The sequence below is a fragment of the Sciurus carolinensis genome, chromosome 7 (genome assembly GCF_902686445.1).
Source record: "Sciurus carolinensis chromosome 7, mSciCar1.2, whole genome shotgun sequence".
Taxonomy (NCBI): Eukaryota; Metazoa; Chordata; class Mammalia; order Rodentia; family Sciuridae; genus Sciurus; species Sciurus carolinensis.
Window position 1 is genome coordinate 99013540 of NC_062219.1, and position 20557 is coordinate 99034096.

The following is a 20557-nucleotide window of genomic DNA, read 5'->3' on the forward strand; positions in this document are numbered from 1 at the left end:
CAAATCGTGGAACCAGTAGGGGGCTAGGGGCAGTTTTCTTTGGATACGCTGCTTTATCAGATTCCTCCAAGACATCAGGCTACTGAAGGCTGGGAGGTGATACACTGGAAATCTACCGGGACACTATAAGCCAATAGCGGAAAACTGCAATATCTCAGGGTCCCACTGACAACTGACCAATATGAGAAAACAAGGGAAGAAAATGTCCCAAACAAACCTAGATACTACATCAATAAAACCCAATGACAGCACAGCAGAAGAAATGTCAGAAAGGGAGTTCAGAATGTACGTAATTAAAATGATTAGGGAAGCTAACGAGGAGATGAAAGAGCAAATGCAGGCATTGAAGGAGGAGATGAAAGAGCAAATGCAGGCATTAAATGATCACACCAATCAACAGTTAAAAGAGCAAATACGGGAAGCAAGAGATCATTTCAATAAAGAGTTAGAGATACTAAAAAAAAAACAAACTGAAATACTTAAAATGAAGGAAACAATAAACCAAGTTAAAAACTCCATAGAAAGCATAACCAATAGAATGGAGCACCTGGAAGACAGAACCTCAGACATTGAAGACAAATTATTTAATCTTGAAAGCAAAGTTGGTCAAACAGAAAAGATGGTAAGAAATCATGAACAGAATCTACAAGAATTATGGGATATCATGAAAAGGCCAAATTTAAGAATTATTGGGATTGAGGAAGGCTTAGAGAAACAAACCAAAGGAATGAACAATCTATTCAATGAAATAATATCAGAAAATTTCCCAAATCTGAAGAATGAAATGGAAAACCAAATACAAGAGGCTTATAGAACTCCAAACATACAAAATTACAACAGACCCACACCAAGGCACATTATTATGAAAATACCTAACATACAAAATAAAGACAGAATTTTAAAGGCCGCGAGAGAAAAGAATCAAATTACATTCAGAGGGAAACCAATAAGAATATCAGCAGATTTTTCAATCCAGACCCTAAAAGCCAGAAGGGCCTGGAACAACATTTACCAAGCCCTGAAAGAAAACGGATGCCAACCAAGAATCTTATACCCAGCAAAACTTACCTTCAAATTTGACGATGAAATAAGATCCTTCCATGATAAACAAAAGCTAAAGGAATTTACAAAAAGAAAGCCAGCATTACAGAACATTCTCAGCAAAATATTCCATGAGGAAGAGATGAAAAACAATGATGCAAATCAGCAACAGGAGGCGCTAGCCTAAAGGAATAGCCAAATAAAGGAGAAACCAAATCATGTCAAAAACAAATATGAGTCAATTGACTGGGAATACAAATCATATCACAATAATAACCCTGAATGTTAATGGCCTGAATTCATCAATCAAAAGACACAGACTGGCAGATTGGATTAAAAAGAAAAATCCAACAATATGCTGCCTGCAAGAGACTCATCTCATAGAAAGAGACACCCATAGACTAAAGGTGAAAGGATGGGGAAAAACATACCATGCACACGGACACAGCAAAAAAGCTGGAGTATCCATCCTCATCTCAGATAATGTGGACTTCAAACCAAAACTAGTCAGAAGGGATAAAGAAGGACATTACATGCTGCTTAAGGGAAGCATAAATCAGCAAGACTTAACAATCATAAATATCTATGCCCCAAACATTGGCTCATCCACGTACGTCAAACAAATCCTTCTCAATTCCAGAAATCAAATAGACCACAACACAATCATACTAGGCGATTTTAACACACCTCTCTCACCACTGGATAGATCGTCCAAACAAAAATTGAATAAAGAAACTATAGATCTCAACAACACAATCAGCAATTTAGACTTAACAGACATATATAGAATATACCATCCAACAAAGAACGAATACACTTTCTTCTCAGCAGCACATGGACCCTTCTCTAAAATAGACCATATTTTATGCCACAAAGCTACTGTTAGCAAATACAAGAAGATAGAGATACTACCTTGTACTCTATCAGATCATAATGGATTGAAATTAGAAATAAATGACAGAATAAAAAACAGAAACTTCTCCAATACTTGGAGACTAAATAATACACTATTATATGATGAATGGATAACAGAAGACATCAGGAGGGAAATAAAAAAATTCTTAGAAGTAAACGAGAACAAAGACACATCATATCAAAATCTCTGGGACACTATGAAAGCAGTACTTAGAGGAAGATTTATTTCATGGGGTGCATTCAAAAAAAGAAGTAGAAATCAACAAATAAACGACTTAACACTACAGCTCAAAGCACTAGAAAAAGAAGAGCAGACCAATACCAAAAGTAGTAGAAGACAGGAAATAGTTAAAATCAGAGCCGAAATCAACGAAATCGAAACAAAAGAAACAATTGGAAAAATTAACAAAATAAATAGTTGGTTCTTTGAAAAAATAAATAAAATTGATAAACCCTTAGCCACACTAACAAAGAGAAAGAGGGAGAAAACTCAAATTTCTAAAATTCGGAATGAACAAGGAAACATCACAGCAGACACAACTGAAATACAAAACATAATTAGAAGCTATTTCGAAAATCTATACTCCAACAAAACAGAAAACCTCGAAGACATCAACAAATTTCTAGAGACATATGAATTACCTAAACTGAACGAGGAGGACATACACAACCTAAATAAACCAATTTCAAGCAATGAAATAGAAGAGGTCATCAAAAGCCTACCAACAAAGAAAAGTCCAGGACCAGATGGGTTCTCAGCCGAGTTCTACAAAACCTTTAAAGAAGAGCTCATTCCAATACTCCTCAAACTATTCCATGAAATAGAAGAGGAGGGAACCCTCCCAAACTCGTTCTATGAAGCCAATATCACCCTGATACCTAAACCAGACACAGACACATCGAGGAAAGAAAATTTCAGACCAATATCCTTAATGAACATCGACGCAAAAATTCTCAACAAAATTTTAGCAAATCGCATACAAATATGTATTAAAAAGATAGTGCACCACGATCAAGTGGGTTTTATCCCAGGGATGCAAGGTTGGTTCAACATTCGGAAATCAATAAATGTCATTCACCATATCAACAGATTTAAAGTTAAGAATCACATGATTATTTCAATAGATGCAGAAAAAGCATTCGATAAAATACAGCATCCCTTCATGCTCAAAACTCTAGAAAAAATTGGGGTAGTGGGAACATTCCTAAACATTATAAAGGCAATCTACGCTAAGCCCATGGCCAATATCATTCTAAATGGTGAAAAACTGAAAGCGTTCCCCCTAAAAACTGGAACAAGGCAGGGATGCCCTCTTTCACCACTTCTATTCAACATCGTCCTTGAGACTCTAGCCAGAGCAATTAGACAAACCAAAGAAATTAAAGGGATACGAATAGGAAAAGAAGAACTCAAACTATCCCTGTTCGCTGATGACATGATTATATATTTAGAGGAACCTGGAAATTCCACCAGAAAACTTTTAGAACTCATAAGTGAATTCAGTAAAGTAGCAGGTTACAAGATCAATGCTCATAAATCCAATGCATTTTTATACATAAGTGATGAATCTTCAGAAAGAGAAATTAGGAAAACTACCCCATTCACAATAGCATCGAAAAAAATAAAATACGTGGGAATCAATCTCACAAAAGAGGTGAAAGACCTCTACAATGAGAACTACAGAACACTAAAGAAAGAAATTCAAGAAAACCTTAGAAGATGGAAAGATCTCCCATGTTCCTGGATAGGCAGAATTAATATCGTCAAAATGGCTATACTACCTAAAGTGCTATAGAGATTCAATGCAATTCCAATTAAAATCCCAATGATGTACCTTGCAGAAATAGAGCAAGCAATTATGAACTTCATCTGGAAGAATAAAAAACCTAGAATAGCTAAAGCAATCCTAAGTAGCAAGAGCGAAGCAGGGGGTATTGCAATACCAGATCTTCAACTCTACTACAAAGCAATAGTAACAAAAACGGCATGGTATTGGTACCAAAATAGACAGGTAGATCAATGGTACAGAATAGAGGACATGGACACAAACCCAAATAAATACAATTTTCTCATACTAGACAAAGGGTCCAAAAATATGCAATGGAGAAAAGATAGCCTCTTCAACAAATGGTGCTGGGAAAACTGGAAAACCATATGCAATAGAATGAAATTAAACCCCTATCTCTCACCCTACACAAAACTCAACTCAAAATGGATCAAGGACCTTGGAATCAGACCAGAGACCCTGCATCTTATAGAAGAAAAAGTAGGTCCAAATCTTCAACTTGTTGGCTTAGGATCAGACTTCCTTAACAGGACTCCCATAGCACAAGAAATAAAAGCAAGAATCAACAACTGGGATAGATTCAAACTAAAAAGCTTTCTCTCAGCAAAGGAAACTATCAGAAATGTGAAGAGAGAGCCTACAGAGTGGGAGAATATTTTTGCCAACCATACCTCAGATAGAGCGCCAATTTCCAGAATCTATAAAGAACTCAAAAAACTCTACACGAAGAATACAAATAATCCAATCAACAAATGGGCTAAGGAAATGAACAGACACTTCACAGAAGAAGATGTACAAGTAATCAACAGATATATGAAAAAATGTTCAACATCCCTAGTAATTAGGGAAATGCAAATCAAAACTACCCTAAGATTTCATCTCACCCCAATTAGAATGGCGATTATCAAGAATACAAGCAACAATAGGTGTTGGCGAGGATGTGGTGAAAAAGCAACGCTCATACATTGCTGGTGGGGTTGCAAATTAGTGCAGCCACTCTGGAAAGCAGTGTGGAGATTCCTCAGAAAGCTTGGAATGGAAACACCATTTGACCCAGCTATCCCACTCCTTGGTCTATACCCAAAGGACTTAAAATCAGCATACTACAGAGATACAGCCACATCAATGTTCATTGCTGCTCAATTCACCATAGCCAGATTGTGGAACCAACCTAGATGCCCTTCAGTTGATGAATGGATAAAGAAACTGTGGCATATTTATACAATGGAATATTACTCTGCAATGAAGAATGATAAAATTATGGCATTTGTAGGCAAATGGTCGAAATTGGAGAATATCATGCTAAGTGAGATAAGCCAATCTCAAAAAACTAAAGGACGAATGATCTCGCTGATAAGTGGATGAGGACATATAATGGGGGTGGGAGGGGTTAGCATTAGGTTTAGGGTTAGGTTTAGAGTTAGGCTAAGGAGAGCGGTAAGAATGAAGGAAAGAAGGACTGTATAAAGGGAAAAGGGTGGGAGGGGTGGGGGGGAAGGGAAAAAAATAAACATCATTACCCTATGTAAACGTAAAAAAATAAATAAATTAAAAAAGTATGGCATATCTGAGGACTGCATGTTAATAATTTTTCAAGTGATTCATATGTGCATTAAAAAGTTTAAGAAGACTGGTCAAGAGGGAAGAAATTGGAAATGAAAGAAAAGGAGCAAAAGGCAAAGAAAACAACACAAATTGTGAATAATTTAACTCCTTCATTGAATGATGCCATCTTTACAAAACAGAACTCATAGGTACAGAAAACAATGTGGCTTATACTGTCTTCCAGCAACCTCTTCTGGTTGATTTGAGAGACAATTACAACCTAACACATACTACTAGTTTAAAGGTTTAGAGTTCTAGTGTGATTAGAGACCTCATGACTGATACACCAAGGAATATGCAATAAGGAGTATTCATTGAAGACTACAAGTCAGGCCCAAAGTACCTTACAGAGTATTATATCTTCTCATAACAACCCTGTATATAAGTATATAATACCATTTTAGAGATAAAGAAACTAAGTTCAAAGATTTAATAACTTGTTAAGAACATTTAGTTAATAAAAGGGACAGTGGAGTACTCACTTTGGCAGCACATATACTATAACTGGAACAATACTGAGAAGATTAACATGGCCTCTGCACAAGGATGATATATAAATTTGTGAAGTGTTCAATGTTTTGCCCCTACTCTGTAAGGTGGTAAGAACTTAGAGACCCTACAAGTTAACAGGGTAGAGACTCTGCTGCTGAATTAAACTCAGCAAAAAGCACACGCTGTTCCACACACAAATTATTATTACATATCATGAAAATGGAGCCTGAAAACATGAAAACAAGCAGGAGTAGCTATTCTCATTTCTGAAAAAGCAAACCTCTAACGAAAATTAATAAGAAGAGACAAAGGGTACTTCATACTGGTAAAAGATACAATCCAAAAAGAAGACATAATAAAAATAAATATTTATGCCCAAATGTGGGTGCCACTAATTACATAAAAGAGACACAAATCAAATTTAATCTCAGATATACCCTAGTACGATAATACTGGGAGGTTTCAACACATCCTTCTCATCATTAGCTAGGTCATTCAGACATAAACTCAGGACTCTTTGGACTTGAAAAACATTATAAATCAAATGAATGTAATAGACATTTACAAATCCCCACTACCAACCAAAGATAGCTGAATAATTTTCTTATCAATGGCTCAAGGGACCTTCTCCAAAATAGACCATATTTTAGGCCATAAAGTAACTCTTAGCAAATACCAAAAAAAAAAAAAAAAAAAACCAGATATAATTCCTTGCATCTTATCAGATCATAACGGAATGAAATTAGAAATCAGCACAACAAAATCCACATAAAGTAAGTTAAGGACAAAAAGCACTTAGTCATCTCAATAGACGCAGAGAAGGCCTTCGACAAAATTCAGCATCCATTCATGATAAAAACATTGAAGAGACTAGGGATAGGGATAGAAGGAACCTAACTCACATCATAAAGACTATACATACAAAACCCAAAGACAACCTCATAGTAAATGGGGGAAAACCGAAAGCATTTCCTTTAAAATCTGGGACAAGATAAGGAAACCAATTCTCATCACTTCATTTAACATAGTGCTAGAAATTCTAACCAGAACAATTAGGTAAGAAAAGGAAATAAGAGGGATAAAAATAGGAAAGGGAGCCGGGCATGGTGGTATACACCTGTAATCCCAGTGGCTTGGGAGGCTGAGGTAGGAAGATTGTGAGTTCAAAGTCAGCCTCAGCAAAAGCAACGCACTAAGCAACTGAGTGAGACTCTGTCTCTATATAAAATACAATATAGGGCTGAGGATGTGGCTCAGTGGTTGAGTGCCCCTGAATCCAATTGCCAGTACTTTAAAGAAAGAAAGAAAGAAAGGAAGAAAAGGAAATCAAATTATCACTGCAGATGAGGTGTTCCTACACCTAAAAGAACCAAAAACCAAAAACAACAACAAAAATCCACTAAAAGACTGCTAGAGCTGGGGCTGGAGATATGGCTCAGTGGTAGAGCACTTGCCTGACATGTGTGAGGCCCTGGGTTCAATCCTGAACACCAAATATAAATAAATAAATAAAATAAAAGATCCATTGACAAAAAAAAAAGACTGCTCGAACTAATAAACAAATTGTGGTAAAGTAGTAGGTTATAAAATCAACATACAAAAATCAGTAGCTTTTCTATATACCAACAATGAATCTATTGAGAAAGAAGAAAGCAATCCCATTCATAAGAGCCTCGCAAAAATAAATACCTAGGAAAAAATCTAATCAAGGAGATAAAAGACCTCTACAATGAAAACTCTAGAACATTGAAGAAATTGAAGAAGATCTGAGGATGGAAAGACCTCCCATGTTCATGGATAGACAGAATTAATATCGCTAAAATTACCATACTACCAAAAGCAATATATAGATTCAATGCAATCCCCATCAGAATACCAATGATATTCTTCTTCATAGGAATAAAAGAACCAGACTAGCCAAAGCAATTCTAAGCAAAAAAAAAAAAACAAAACAAAAAAAAAAAAAAAAAAAAAAAAAAACTCAAAATGGATCAAAGAACTAGGAATTAGACTAGAAACTATGCAACTTCTAGAAGAAAACACAGGGTCAGCACTCCAGCATAGAGGCACAGGCAACGACTTTCTCAATAGGACTCCTTAAGCTCAGGAAATAATGCCAAGAGTTAATAAATGGATGGTATCAAATTAAAGTTTCTGCACAGCAAAGGAAATGATAAAGAATGTGAAGAGAGAACCTACAGAATGGGAGAAAATCTTTGCTAGCTACTCTTCTGACAGAGGATTAATATCTAGAATATATAAAGAGCTCAAAAAATTTAACACTAAGAAATCAAATAACCCAATTGATAAATGGGCAAATGAATTGAACAGATACATCTCAAAAGAAATACAAATAGCCAACAAATACATGAAAAAGTGTTCAATGTCTTCAGCAATTAGGAAAATGCAAATCAAAACTACACTGAGATTTTATCTCCTATCAGTTATAATGACAATCATCAAGAATACAAAAACTAATAAATTCTGCAGAAGATGTGGAGAAAAAGGAACACTTTTACACTGTTGGCAGGACTGTAAATTAGTACACAACAATTTGTGAAATCAATATGGATGTTCCTCAAAAGACTAGGCATGCAACCACTCTATAACCCAGCTATACCACTGCTTGATATTTATCCTAAAAAATCAGTCAGGCCAGGCAGAGGATGAGGCAGGAGGATTACAAGTTTGAGGTCAGCCTCAGCAACTTAGCAAGGCCCTAAGCAACTTAGTTATTAGATCCTGTCTCCAAATAAAACATAAAAGGACTGGGGGTAAAACTCAGAGGTTAAATACCTCTGGGTTCAATCCTACTACCAAAAAAAAAGAAAAAGAAAAAGAATCAATGTCAGTATACTATAGTGATACATGCACACCCACATTTAGTAGTAGCACAAAACACAACAGCACAAATCACAATTCACAACTATGGAATTAGCCTAGGTGTCCATCAGCAGATGAATGGATAACAAAAATGTGGTATATATACACAATGGAGTTTAATTCAGTCCTAAGAAAAATGAAATTGTGTCATTTTACAGCAAAATGGATGGAACCTGAGATCATTATATTAAGTCAAATAAGATAAACTCAGAAGGGTCAAGCAAGTCATTATGTTTTCTCTCATACGTGGAAAAAAGAAAAGAAAGGTTGGCAGACGGGGATCTCATGAAAATCAAAGGGAGATTAGTAAAGGAAAAGGATCAGGGAGGCAGGGGGAAAATGATGGAGAGTGAGATGGGCCAAAATATACTGTTATACTGTATATTATGTGAATATACCAATATATACAACAAATCCCATCATTATTTACAACTATAATGCACACATTTTTAAAAATGTGGAATAGGGGTTAAAAAAATGTATCAGTAGAACTTGGGTCTGACATCAAAGTTTTTTCTCTAAGTATATTGCCTCTCAGCAGGCTGAATGCCACAAATCTACTTCTGAAAAGAAGACAAAAAGAGAGGGCAAAATAGGCATGGAATGTTTGTATTCTTCCTTAAAAGAAAATAAACAAATTAATAAAATTTAGGAAAACAAATAAAAGAATTAATTTTAAGTCTAAATTACCTATTCAATTTTCTTAAAAAAAAAAAAAAAATGATAAGTACGTTCAATACAATAGAGAAAACAGAGCATGGAATAGAGAAACATGCCCTGAATGAACTCTAGTTTTGAAAAGTCAGAATATTTGTAAACTACTACAAACACTAAAAATAATGATGGAACGCAGTCCCCTGGTATTCGTTTCTCCCTTCTTTTCCCAAACTTTCCATCTGTAGTGGCAATAGATACCCCCTATCATTTTCTCCTTCAACATGTCTTTTGGCTTCACTTTAAAGTCTTCAATCTAAATATCAGTATTTAAATCAAATTTTTTTTTCATTTCAAAACTAAATTACTGCAAAAGTCACCTAAACTGGTCTCCTGTCTACATCTTTGAACACAACTATTACTCTAATACCATTCAGTCTTCTTGGTATTCCTAAAAACAGGAAAGGAACTGGGTTGTAGAAGTACAAATACTTTCAATTCTAATGGTAAAAATCATTATTTTCTTCATGTCACTTTTCTATGACAGTGTTCAATTTGAAAGGTTCTATAATGGCTCTCTCTTGCCAATATCTGATACAAAATCCTGTGTCTTTACAATCATGTTGCCATCTATGTTAGGAGTTCCCAAGACTACCCTTAGGGTTCAACAGTTTTGCCAAGAGAACTCACAGGACAAAGTACACTGTTCATACTCACAGTCAAACTTATTACAGTGCAAGGAAATGCAAAATCAGCAGAGGGAAAAATAATAAGGGGCTAAGTAGGTCCAGATGTAATATTCCAAGGGATCTTTCTCAAAAGAGTCACACAGACATGTTTAATTCCTCCACCAACAAGGTAAGACAACACATTCAAACTGTGGTCTACTACAGAAATTTACTAGAGATTCAGTGTTCAAGGGTTATTAATATAGGCAGTCTCAGCCTAGCATGTACCAAAATTCCAGACTCCTATAAGAAAAGCAGGTGCTCAGCATAAACCATAATGTTTGCACCAACAGTTTAGGCACAGTGAACCACTCATATCCAAAGAATAATGGGAATTCTCCCAAAATTCAAGTTCTTAGACATCAGTCTAGGGCCAATATTGCAAGCAAGGATGGTAGTCTCAGGCCAATTAACTCTTTCCTGCAAACCATCTATTCCTATAGTCACTTATCCTGCTTAGGCTCTTCAACCTTAACTAAATTCCATCACTTGAACTTTCCATCTACCCAAATCCAATATTTGAGGACCTACTGTTTTTCATAAGGCATTGCAAAATTATCTGACAATTACCCTCCCTTTTCTCTTAGCTCCTATTTTACTTTGTTTTACCAGTAAGGTTTTTCATTCCGGAGCACAAGCTGTGTGTAACAACTATAGTTGATTTCTCTTATACTACAGATGCAGGCTCTTAAAATTACAACTGATTGTACATATGTTCGAAAATGTTCTCTAGAGCTGGAGCACAGAACGGGAATACTACAGAACTCAACTAGATATAATTTAGAGTATAAGCTTTAATTCTGTGCTCTGAACCTACACAAAATTCTAGCTATTCCCTACATTAAGTTTCAGATATAGTTCTAGATGTAAGCAAACTGAAAGCATGATTTGATTTCTGCATACTAGCACATCAGTACTGCAAAACCAACTTTTCACCTAGTAAATAATCAAATATGGATCTTCACAAAGATATTAAGTCACCAAGATATTTAATGTGGTATTGTTTTTAACGATAAAAAATTAGTATATACAGCCAAATGAAATTAAGTAAACTAATACATTCATACAGAAGAGTAATATTCATTGATTTAAAAAGTAGAAATGCATGAATTTACTCAGTAATTATGAATTTATGCTTACAACATGCTGCTATTTTTTTTTTTTTCTCCCCTCTGAGGGGCCGGGGATTCGAACCGGGGTCCTTGCACATGCTAGGTGAGCACTCTCCAACACGAGTTATTTCTTCAGCTCAATATGCTGCTATTTTTAACCCAAGGAAATTTAGACACTTTATCTTACATAAAAATATGGAGAATATCAAAGACATATATCACATTGTTAACTCAGAATAAGGGTGAGTTCTTAATTTCTTTCTGTTCATGTTTTTAAATTTTTCCACAATGAACATATATAGTCTTCCCTCAGTATTTGTTGGGGATTTGATTCCATGACCCACTGCAGATACCAAAATCTGATGCTCAAGTCCCTTATATAAAATGGCATACTACCTCTACACCTCCTCCTGTGTCATCTCAAGATTACTTATAATACCTAATATAATGTAAATGCTCAGTAAATAATTGTTATACTGTATTGCTTTGGGAATAATGTCAAGAAACAAAGTCTATACATGTTCATTATAGATACAATTTTTAAAAATATTTTTGAGCCAGTTTGTTGAACCCACAGTTTGTAGAATCTACTCATGGACATAGAGGACCACCTCTATTACTTTTGTAATTTTAACAAGTTATTAAATATATCTATTACATAATATGATAAAAACCATGAGAGTTCTGTATTATAAGGATCTTCATATCTATGCAAAGTGAGCACTCTATCCCACGGGGCTACATCCCTAATCCCTTGAGGTGCATATCTACGAATCAATTCATGTCCCTTGAGATTTAACATTCGAAGGAGAATTAAAGAACACAGTTTTTAAAATATTAATTATATCTCTTAATACTAGCATTAATAAATTATTAATCCTAGCATAAATAAAAGTTGTCATTTACTACATGAGGCAGACTGTACAGGTAGCAGACTTCAAAATAGGACTCTATATCTCATCATGTGATCAATTCATAGTGTATCTTGAAGAAGGTAATTTAACAGAACAACTCCATGAAAGGAAAGGCTTCAATAATAATCTCAGACTGCTTGTTCTCAGCTATCACATTTACTGGCTCACAATAATTTAGTGCCACAAATCATATTACTTTCAAAAGAGATTAAGTTTTATCAATACGTGTAACAGTGATTGCAAGCTTAAAATAAGTATGAAAATGAACCTATATACCCAACTCCAGGGTTATCTAGGAAAAGAATATCTACTCTTGGAACGTGCTCTTACCTTGGCAAAAAGGTGATCCCTATATTGCTGCTGAGTATCAAAATTTTTATAACATATTACACAAGCAAAGGAACTGGAGAAAGGTCCACGTAATGTAATTGTTGGATCACACGGAGAGTGATCAAACCTAAACAGCAAAAGAGAAGTAACATTAGAAAGATCTATATTCTAGGGAATAAATTATTTTGCTTCATTTGTGAAACTAAACGCACACAATCAAAACTTTTTGCACTACTTTTTAAAATATTAAATAATGTTCTTCAAGTTCAAGAACTATCAAGTGGCTCCCATATGTCCTCAGTGATCAACAGTTAAGATTTCATTAAAAATACTCAAGATCCAGTAAAATGGATTTAAGTATTTCTTGCCAAACTAGTAAACTTCCAGTTTGAAAATTATAAGCCTATTATTTTTCTTCTTGTTTTGATTATCATAAGACTCACAAATAACTTTAAATTCATCACAGCAATAATACTCACATTAAGATTTCTGGCATGGATTAGGGATGCAGCTCAGTGATAGTGCACTTACCTAGCATGCAAGAGGCCCTGGGTTCATTCCTGAGCACCTATAAATGGCTTTTAATTCTTTCAGTCTTCATTTTAACCACTTAAACTGCTTCAAAGACCTCTTAAAGGTAAGGCAAGGGGGATGGGGTATCCAAGATGGCAAACTAGAGGGAGAGAGCACTCCTTTTTCCTCCATGACTCAAGATTCAAGCACAGGAAATACTGTTTCTCTTTGAGACAGCCATAGCTGCTAACCGAGTCCCTGCTGTTTGCTGTCCCCCTTCATCTGCTGTGATGGCCTACCATCTGCCAGCACATATCCTGCCTTTTGCGTGCAGAGCACTCACTGACCACTGCCATCCACCATTTGCCCATTTTCCCGCCTTCTGCCTGCACATAACCCACAGCCCAGTGTTTACTCGCCAATCGCCCATCTTAGCCCACAGACCGTCAACAGACTGCCCATGGATCACCTGCTCCCTGCTGCTGCCTGGAAGTCCATTGTCAGAGTACCTGCAGTTTTGATTACATGTGGCCACCACCATCTTGGGACACTGGCCAGGTCCTGGGAATCTAGGGACAAGGGGCCTGAAGGTTTGCTGCCATTTCGGGGTGTGGCCACCTCAGTCTGGAATATCCATCAGGGCCTGGAGATACACTGTCAGGGTACCTGCAGGTCTGGCTGCACCTGAGGACTTTCTTCTGGGTATGCTAGTGGCTGCCATCTGGCTACCTCTTTGCAGGGTCGCTCCTTTGTGTGAGCGTATCCCTGGTGGTCTCTCTGCAAGGTGAAACAGCATTGAGATCTTGGGACTGCAGCAAGGAAGAGCCTGGGAAATCTGAAGACCAGATCCTGAAGATTGCAAGGGAGTCTGCGTGGGCCAGTCTAGACCTGACGAGCCTGTGGAAAGTTGTAGATTGTGGGCAGTTCCCCAGGAGGAGCACAGATTGGAGAAACTGGAGAAAACTAGGCTCTCTCCAGCTCCATAAGTCCTGAAGTGCACAGGGACAGAAGGGGTCAGCTACAGTGGGTGGTGAAGACTGGAGGGTGTGAGAGCATCTTGCTATCTGCTGACCCAGCCATCTAGTCTGGTATTCATCAGACTGAAGCTTCAATCAAAGTTCAGACAACCCCACCTATGGAGGAAGAAGGGAAGCTGAGAAAATTTTTGAAAGCCAATGGAGGCAATCAATTTTCCACTGAGACTTTAATTTCCTTTCCTTTCTTTCTTTTTCTTTTTTTTTTTTCTTTGCCCTCTCTCACATCTCTACCATCTTTGAATTCAAATATTTTTCACACATAAATTTAGTTAGGAATGGGATGTCTGAATAGTATATATTATAGTTTCACTGTATTCTTATATGTTTACTTTTTTCTTTAATCTCTCTCTATATTTTTTCTCTCACCAGTCTCCCTGGATTCTCTTTCTCACTTTTCTCATGCTAAAAGCCAATCTCTATTAATTCCTCCTTCACTCTTACTATAAATTTTTACCTCTATCTTCTCTCCTTCTCCCTCATAAACATCACATACATCACATCTTACACTACTTCTGTTCCCTCATTGTCCATCACTGGAAACAGTAAACCCTTTTAGCAAACTGACTGTTTATATTGTAGACAACAATTGAACACATCATTTCAGTTTATTGTGATAAAACTGTAGACACCTTAACAGGAGCTATTTGGTTTAAGGCTGCATACTGTTAGCATTGGGTGCTTTTAATATTGGTCTCCCCCTTTAAGATGAGGTACTAGAAGACTTCAGGGACACTATAAGACTACAAGGTAGAAACTGTACTGACTCAGCTCCGTACCACTAGATGGGAAGACACACAGCATGAAAAAATAAGGGAACAAAGTACCTCAAACAAACCAAGATGCTGCAACAATAGAATCCATAGACAACACAGTAGAAGAAATGTCATAGAAGGAGTTTAGAAGGTACATAGTTGACTGATATTTGAAATAAAGGATGGTATCAGAGAGAAAACACAGGAAGTGAAGGATCACTTCAATAAAGAGGCAGAGATTATAAAAAGGAATCAAGCAGAAATTCCCAAAATGAAGGAAACAATAAACCAAATTAAAAATTCAATGGAAAGTATCACCAACAGACTAGACCACTGGAAGACAGGACCTCAGGCAATAAAGACAAAACATATACTCTTAAAGGTATGGTAAGAATGTGGTGGGGGCTGGGGTTGTACCTCAGTGGTAGAGTGCTTTAAATATATATTTTTTAAAAAGAATATGGCATATTGAATCCCACTGTTACAGGTAATTATAATGCTCCGATAAAAAATAAACAAATAAAGGTAAAGTAAGGCATAAGTGGAGTAGGACATCTGGAAAAGACAATAGTTTGGAGCCCCAAACTCTCAATTTTCCACCTTTCACTTTCAGCTATTAAAAAGGGAGACTGTGGAGAAAAGAATATCTAGTATCTTAATGCTACTTTCCTTTTCTCTTGCTCTACTATGAAAAATCTTAGTACACTGATTAAATGGGTTTCATAGAGTATTTCCTTATCATTAATTTTACTTACTCTGGTTTGCCTTTAGTTTTTTTTTTTGTTTTTTTTTTCGGTGCTGGGGATTGAACCCAGGGCCTTGTGCTTGCAAGGCAAGCACTCTACCAACTGAGCTATCTCCCCAGCCCGCTGCCTTTAGTATTTTTTGTAATGCTATATTAACATCTTTAGAACGGGCCAAATACCTGTAAGTATTCTGTATCTCTTAAAATTTACATTTATGGACTATTACAAATCCATCTGCAGTTCAATATAAAGGTTGCTCAGAATTTTATAAGACATATTAGGGAAAAATACATACTTAAAGGTTACACCCATAAAGACAGAATATCACTAGAAAAATTTGACTTCCCCAAGCCTTTTAGGTAACCTAAATATAAATTAGAAATAATTATATCAAGATAGCACAGAACATCTTGAATATCAAAAATACAGACCTATAATCACAATGGCAGAGGTATATCACACTTTTCTTTAACAAAATTACTGTGGGAGTGGGGGACATAACCCAGTGGTAAAGCATTAACCATGCGAGACTTTGGATTTGATTCCCAACACCACAAATGAATGAATGAATAAATAAATAAATAAAAATATTCACTTGTTCATCAGTGAGTGTCCTTTATTCTGAATATCCTACTCACCTTTTCAAATGCCCTAAAAGAAGGTGCCCATTGTCAAATTCCTTGTTGCAGTGCATTATAGGACATGAAATTGGCTTCCCACACTTCCGCATTTGGCCTCCTCTTCGGAATGAACTTTTTGTTCCATAATTAACTGTGCCTGTTTTGAGTCCTGCATCATCAGAATATAAGAATTTAAGTTACTATTTTCAGATAACTGTCCTTTGGAATGGCAATCAAAATTATGGCAAAACAATGAAAATTAGGACACAACATCAATGGAGTAGTCCTAATTATAATTGTTTACAATATCTCTCATAAAATAACTTAAGTTAATAAAGTTATTTTGGACAAAAACAGCGCTTAACTTCTCCATACAGCATTTTCTTGAGGGGGAAAATCCATCTCCTTAAATTCAACAGCCAAGAAATGTTGAGGATAAAATGCCCTATAACATCAAGCCCCTACTTCCTTCATCTCATTCATACACATTGGCCAAGATCATTTTTTCCAATTCTTATTTTCTCTTTTAACTGTCTTGAACACGTTTAAAGGTTGAGTTTGTCCAGTGGTAGAGCTCTTGCCTCACATGGGTGAGGCTCTGGGTTCGATCCTCAGCACCACATAAAAATAAATAATGAAAAGGTATTGTGTCCATCTACAACTAAAAAAAAAAAAAAAGGTCGAGCTTGTCTTCCAGAGTACCTATATTTTATGAAAATTGTGTCAAACAATATAAATGAAGACTGGGAGTGAAGAGGGCAGAGAGGCAAAGGAAGATAAGTGCTATTTACTGACAAATCTAGCCACTGATGAATCATTTCCAACCCAGACATCATGTAAGGCAGTGTCAGTAATAACAAATTTATAGAACATAAAGCACAGACTTATTTAGTGTTGCTCTCTTGCGCTCTCTCTCTCTCTCTCCCCTTTCTATTTAGTCCTATTTTGTCCCCTTTTTCTTTCCCTTTAAAGATATCTCTAGAAAATAGTTTGCCCAATATTACCTCCTCTTAATTAATTCCTTTTTATCTGGGTCCATTTTTAATCTTTTTTTTTATTATCTTGGATATAAATACACAACTCTTGTAGATTAATCCTCCTGTCAAAATTTGTTCTGAGAAAAATTCCCAACTTATGATATATGATGGGAAAGTTAGTTATGTTGCATAAAAAAATTATGCCAGGAGAATTCTGATGTAATGACAGTTTGATTACCATCTCTCTTTTATTATTATCTCTTGTGAACTGTTTAATTTAAATGTCTTGAACATTCTGTACAATGGAAAATTGGGTATATATGATAGTTTCTATGTAGTCCCTAAACATTTAACTGGAATCAAATTATTCCTTTAACATAATCTAGTTTTCAAATCCCAAAATAGGTGTAAATGCTTAAGGTTTTAAATACTTTTCTGCTGTTTTAGTCCTTATGGGGGAATGCCTCAATCAAACTATCAAAATGTTTTCAAATGTATTCTGATTCTGACAACAAATAATGGATAGCACAGCTTTAATCATATTTTAGTCTTAATGAGGCATTAAATGTTAATACACCTTTTACCTTTAAGTCTGTGTGTGTGGTGTTGGGGATTGAACCCAGAGCCTGGAACACACAAGGCAAGTTAAATGCTCTACCATTGAGCTATATACCCAGCCCTGTCTTTTACTTTTTTAAAGCAGCCAGTGTATGACAGTTTTTATAACTGATCATTCATATTCCAGATGTCTTCTGTTATGATCTTTATTTACCTACAAATAGCAACTCAATAAAAATTAAGTTGGAAAAAAAAAACTATTAAAAGAAAATAAACATTCCCCATGGAAGGGCAAAACACAAATATTAAAAACCTTTTTTCCTTAAATAGTTTTGGGTGGGTGCACTGTCTTAAAATCAGTATTTGAATGTATATAAACTGGCTCAACTATAAACGTCCTTAAAAATACACTGTCCAGGGCTAGGGGTGTGGCTCAGAGTAGAACACTCGTCTAGCATGTACTAGGTCCTGGGTTCAATCCCCAGCACTACAAAAAAGGAACAGAAACAAAGAAACAAACAAAAAACTCCAACAACAATGACAAAGAACTGTCCAAAATTTGTATGATTATAAAAATAAAATACTTGATGTAGTTTTCATTAAAAAAAAAATTATAACAGTTGAGTACTCTGAAATAGATTGAATGAGTATTTTAAAACTACTGAGAAGTAGAATCTCATTTTTTATAAACAAAACCATGACTCCTCTGTTTTCCCAAGTTATACCTTGTTTTTTAAAAATGTATTTTTTAGTTGTAGATGGACACATACCTTTACTTTATTTATTTATCTTTATGTGGTGCTGAGGATTGAATCCAGGGCCTCACACATGCTAGGAAGAGCTCTACCACTGAGCTACAATGCCAGCCCCAGTTATATCCTCTTAAAAGGTCTAAATAAAGCCTACCTATAGAATGGCAACTCACCAATTACAGCCCAACATTTGAGCAGCTACCCTAGCAATAGATTCCAAACTTCATTTTTATATTGTTTAAAAAATCAGGCAAAAAGCTACACTGATATCTCCCTCCCTCCCTCCCCACCCCACACAGAGCACGTGCACACACATATACACATACACAATCACACAGAGCAAACTACAAAATTTAACTCCAGGCTCAAGTTTATCTGCTATCAATAAGCCAGGCATGATCTGAAGATAGAAAGCATACCCAGTCTTCTAAGTATCCTATAGACACAACTAAAAAAAACTCATTTGTTCCCACTTGGTCTGCTTGGGGAAATGAACAATTAGTTGTTCAAGAACTGAACTTGCTAAGTATTAAAAAATTCTGACAATCTAGAAGCCAGGAATTAGGTCTAAAAGCATATTACTGACCCAACAACCATTCTACATGGTTAGACTCAAATCTGAGATTGGCAAAATTTAGAAGAATCTTAAAGATGACAAAGGTTTAGCCCATTTTCCTGTCTACCCAGAAATACTCCCCAAACTGCAGATACCCTAGAAGATCCACTGGAGATGATAAGACCTAGTAGGCATGTGTTTACAAGTTCCCAGGTGGGTCTGATGCAGCTAAGATGAAACCACTGAAGTCAGTAACTTCTTCCACTGAGAATAACTTCACATTAAGAAATATTTTTTTAAACTATGAACTTTAAAAGAACACCTCAAGAGGAAAAATCATTTAATAAAATTTCCAAAGGTAAAGGAGGTCTAGAATTTCTAGACTGCTACCAGTCAAGTTTGAAACCAAAGTTCTAGGCTTCTATGTTTATTATGCAAATACTTAGAGCCCACCTCAATACAACAGTCAACCAACAGGTATAGAGCATATCTATCCTGGGCATTCTTTATATGAACTGATACTATAAAGGACTTGGTCTCTGTCCTCAAAGAACATATTGTCTGCTGGAAGAGACAAACAGAAACAGATCAATTCAACATAAAAGAGTAAATAAATACTGAATTAAAGAAACCAAGTGCTATAAGATCAGAGAGGGCTAAGCAACTAAGTGTATACAGAATAAACCAAGATCGGCTTAACACATAATTAAACATGACATACAAAGGCCATAAATACTCAGCAATTCCCAGTACTGAGTACTGGGGAAGCAGGGGATATATATTAGCCTTATGGACAAATAAGAAGAAAAAGGTGAAAATTACTTTCAAAGGTGTATGGGGTGGGATAGACTGAGTGGAAGTTTGTTAGACACAAACAGATTGAGAGTTCAAGAGGAAATATAGTTTGGGGGGTGGCCAAGTGTCAAAAAGAATATTGCATCAGTGATAGCTACTAAATACCAATATATATAAATTATTTAAATTCTTTTGTAAATGATATCTTGACTGTAATCAAAGGAAAGTCCCTAAAAATTAACTTTGGAATGACAAGATATCTAGGTGCAACAAAGTTAAGCACTTCACACATAGATATTTCTGATGGTTTCTTTTTTTTTCTTTTTTTTTTTTTTGCAATGAAACCTTCTAGATTAAATTCATAAGTAAAGTTCCTGTGGATATACTACAAGAAAGGCTAGAAAAGTTGTCACAGTGGGGTTCTCCTATTAGCTCTTGAAAATTCCAAATTATCTAGCTGGAGAAGAATTGTTCCACAGTGATGCTTCCAGGAAGCTTAGGTCTGCAAAAAGTTATAATGAAGAACAACTGAAAAAACTCTTTTAAAAACCCTGTGATCTAGAGGATTAGTGTTTACATATCCCCAGTCTAAAGTACTGGGTTCTTTTACATATATATATATATATATATATATATATAATATTATCTTTTTATATATATTATGTTTAAATATATAAATAGATATGTATATTTAGTTGTAGATGGACACACAATACCTTTATTTTATTTATTTATTTTTATGTAGCGCTGAGAAGCGTACCAGATGTTTCACACATGCCAGGCAAGTGCT

General features: G+C 35.7%; 1 protein-coding gene and 1 non-coding gene across 19 annotated transcripts in view; one reads left to right on the forward strand and one right to left on the reverse strand.

Annotated features, from left to right (window-relative positions):
• The window catches only part of Znf451 (zinc finger protein 451), a 100699-nt gene that overhangs the window by 42604 nt on the left and 37538 nt on the right, over positions 1-20557 (reverse strand). For all 18 annotated transcript variants that reach the window (XM_047557672.1, XM_047557659.1, XM_047557666.1 and 15 more), the window contains 2 exons: positions 16148-16298; positions 12462-12588 (listed from right to left, as the gene is read on the reverse strand). In XM_047557672.1, coding sequence (XP_047413628.1) covers positions 12462-12588; positions 16148-16298 — 278 coding nt within the window. The remainder of the gene's footprint in view (positions 1-12461; positions 12589-16147; positions 16299-20557) is intronic.
• On the forward strand, positions 5823-5929 carry LOC124989873 (U6 spliceosomal RNA). The gene has a single exon (XR_007109682.1). It is a non-coding gene; the product is annotated as a U6 spliceosomal RNA (small nuclear RNA).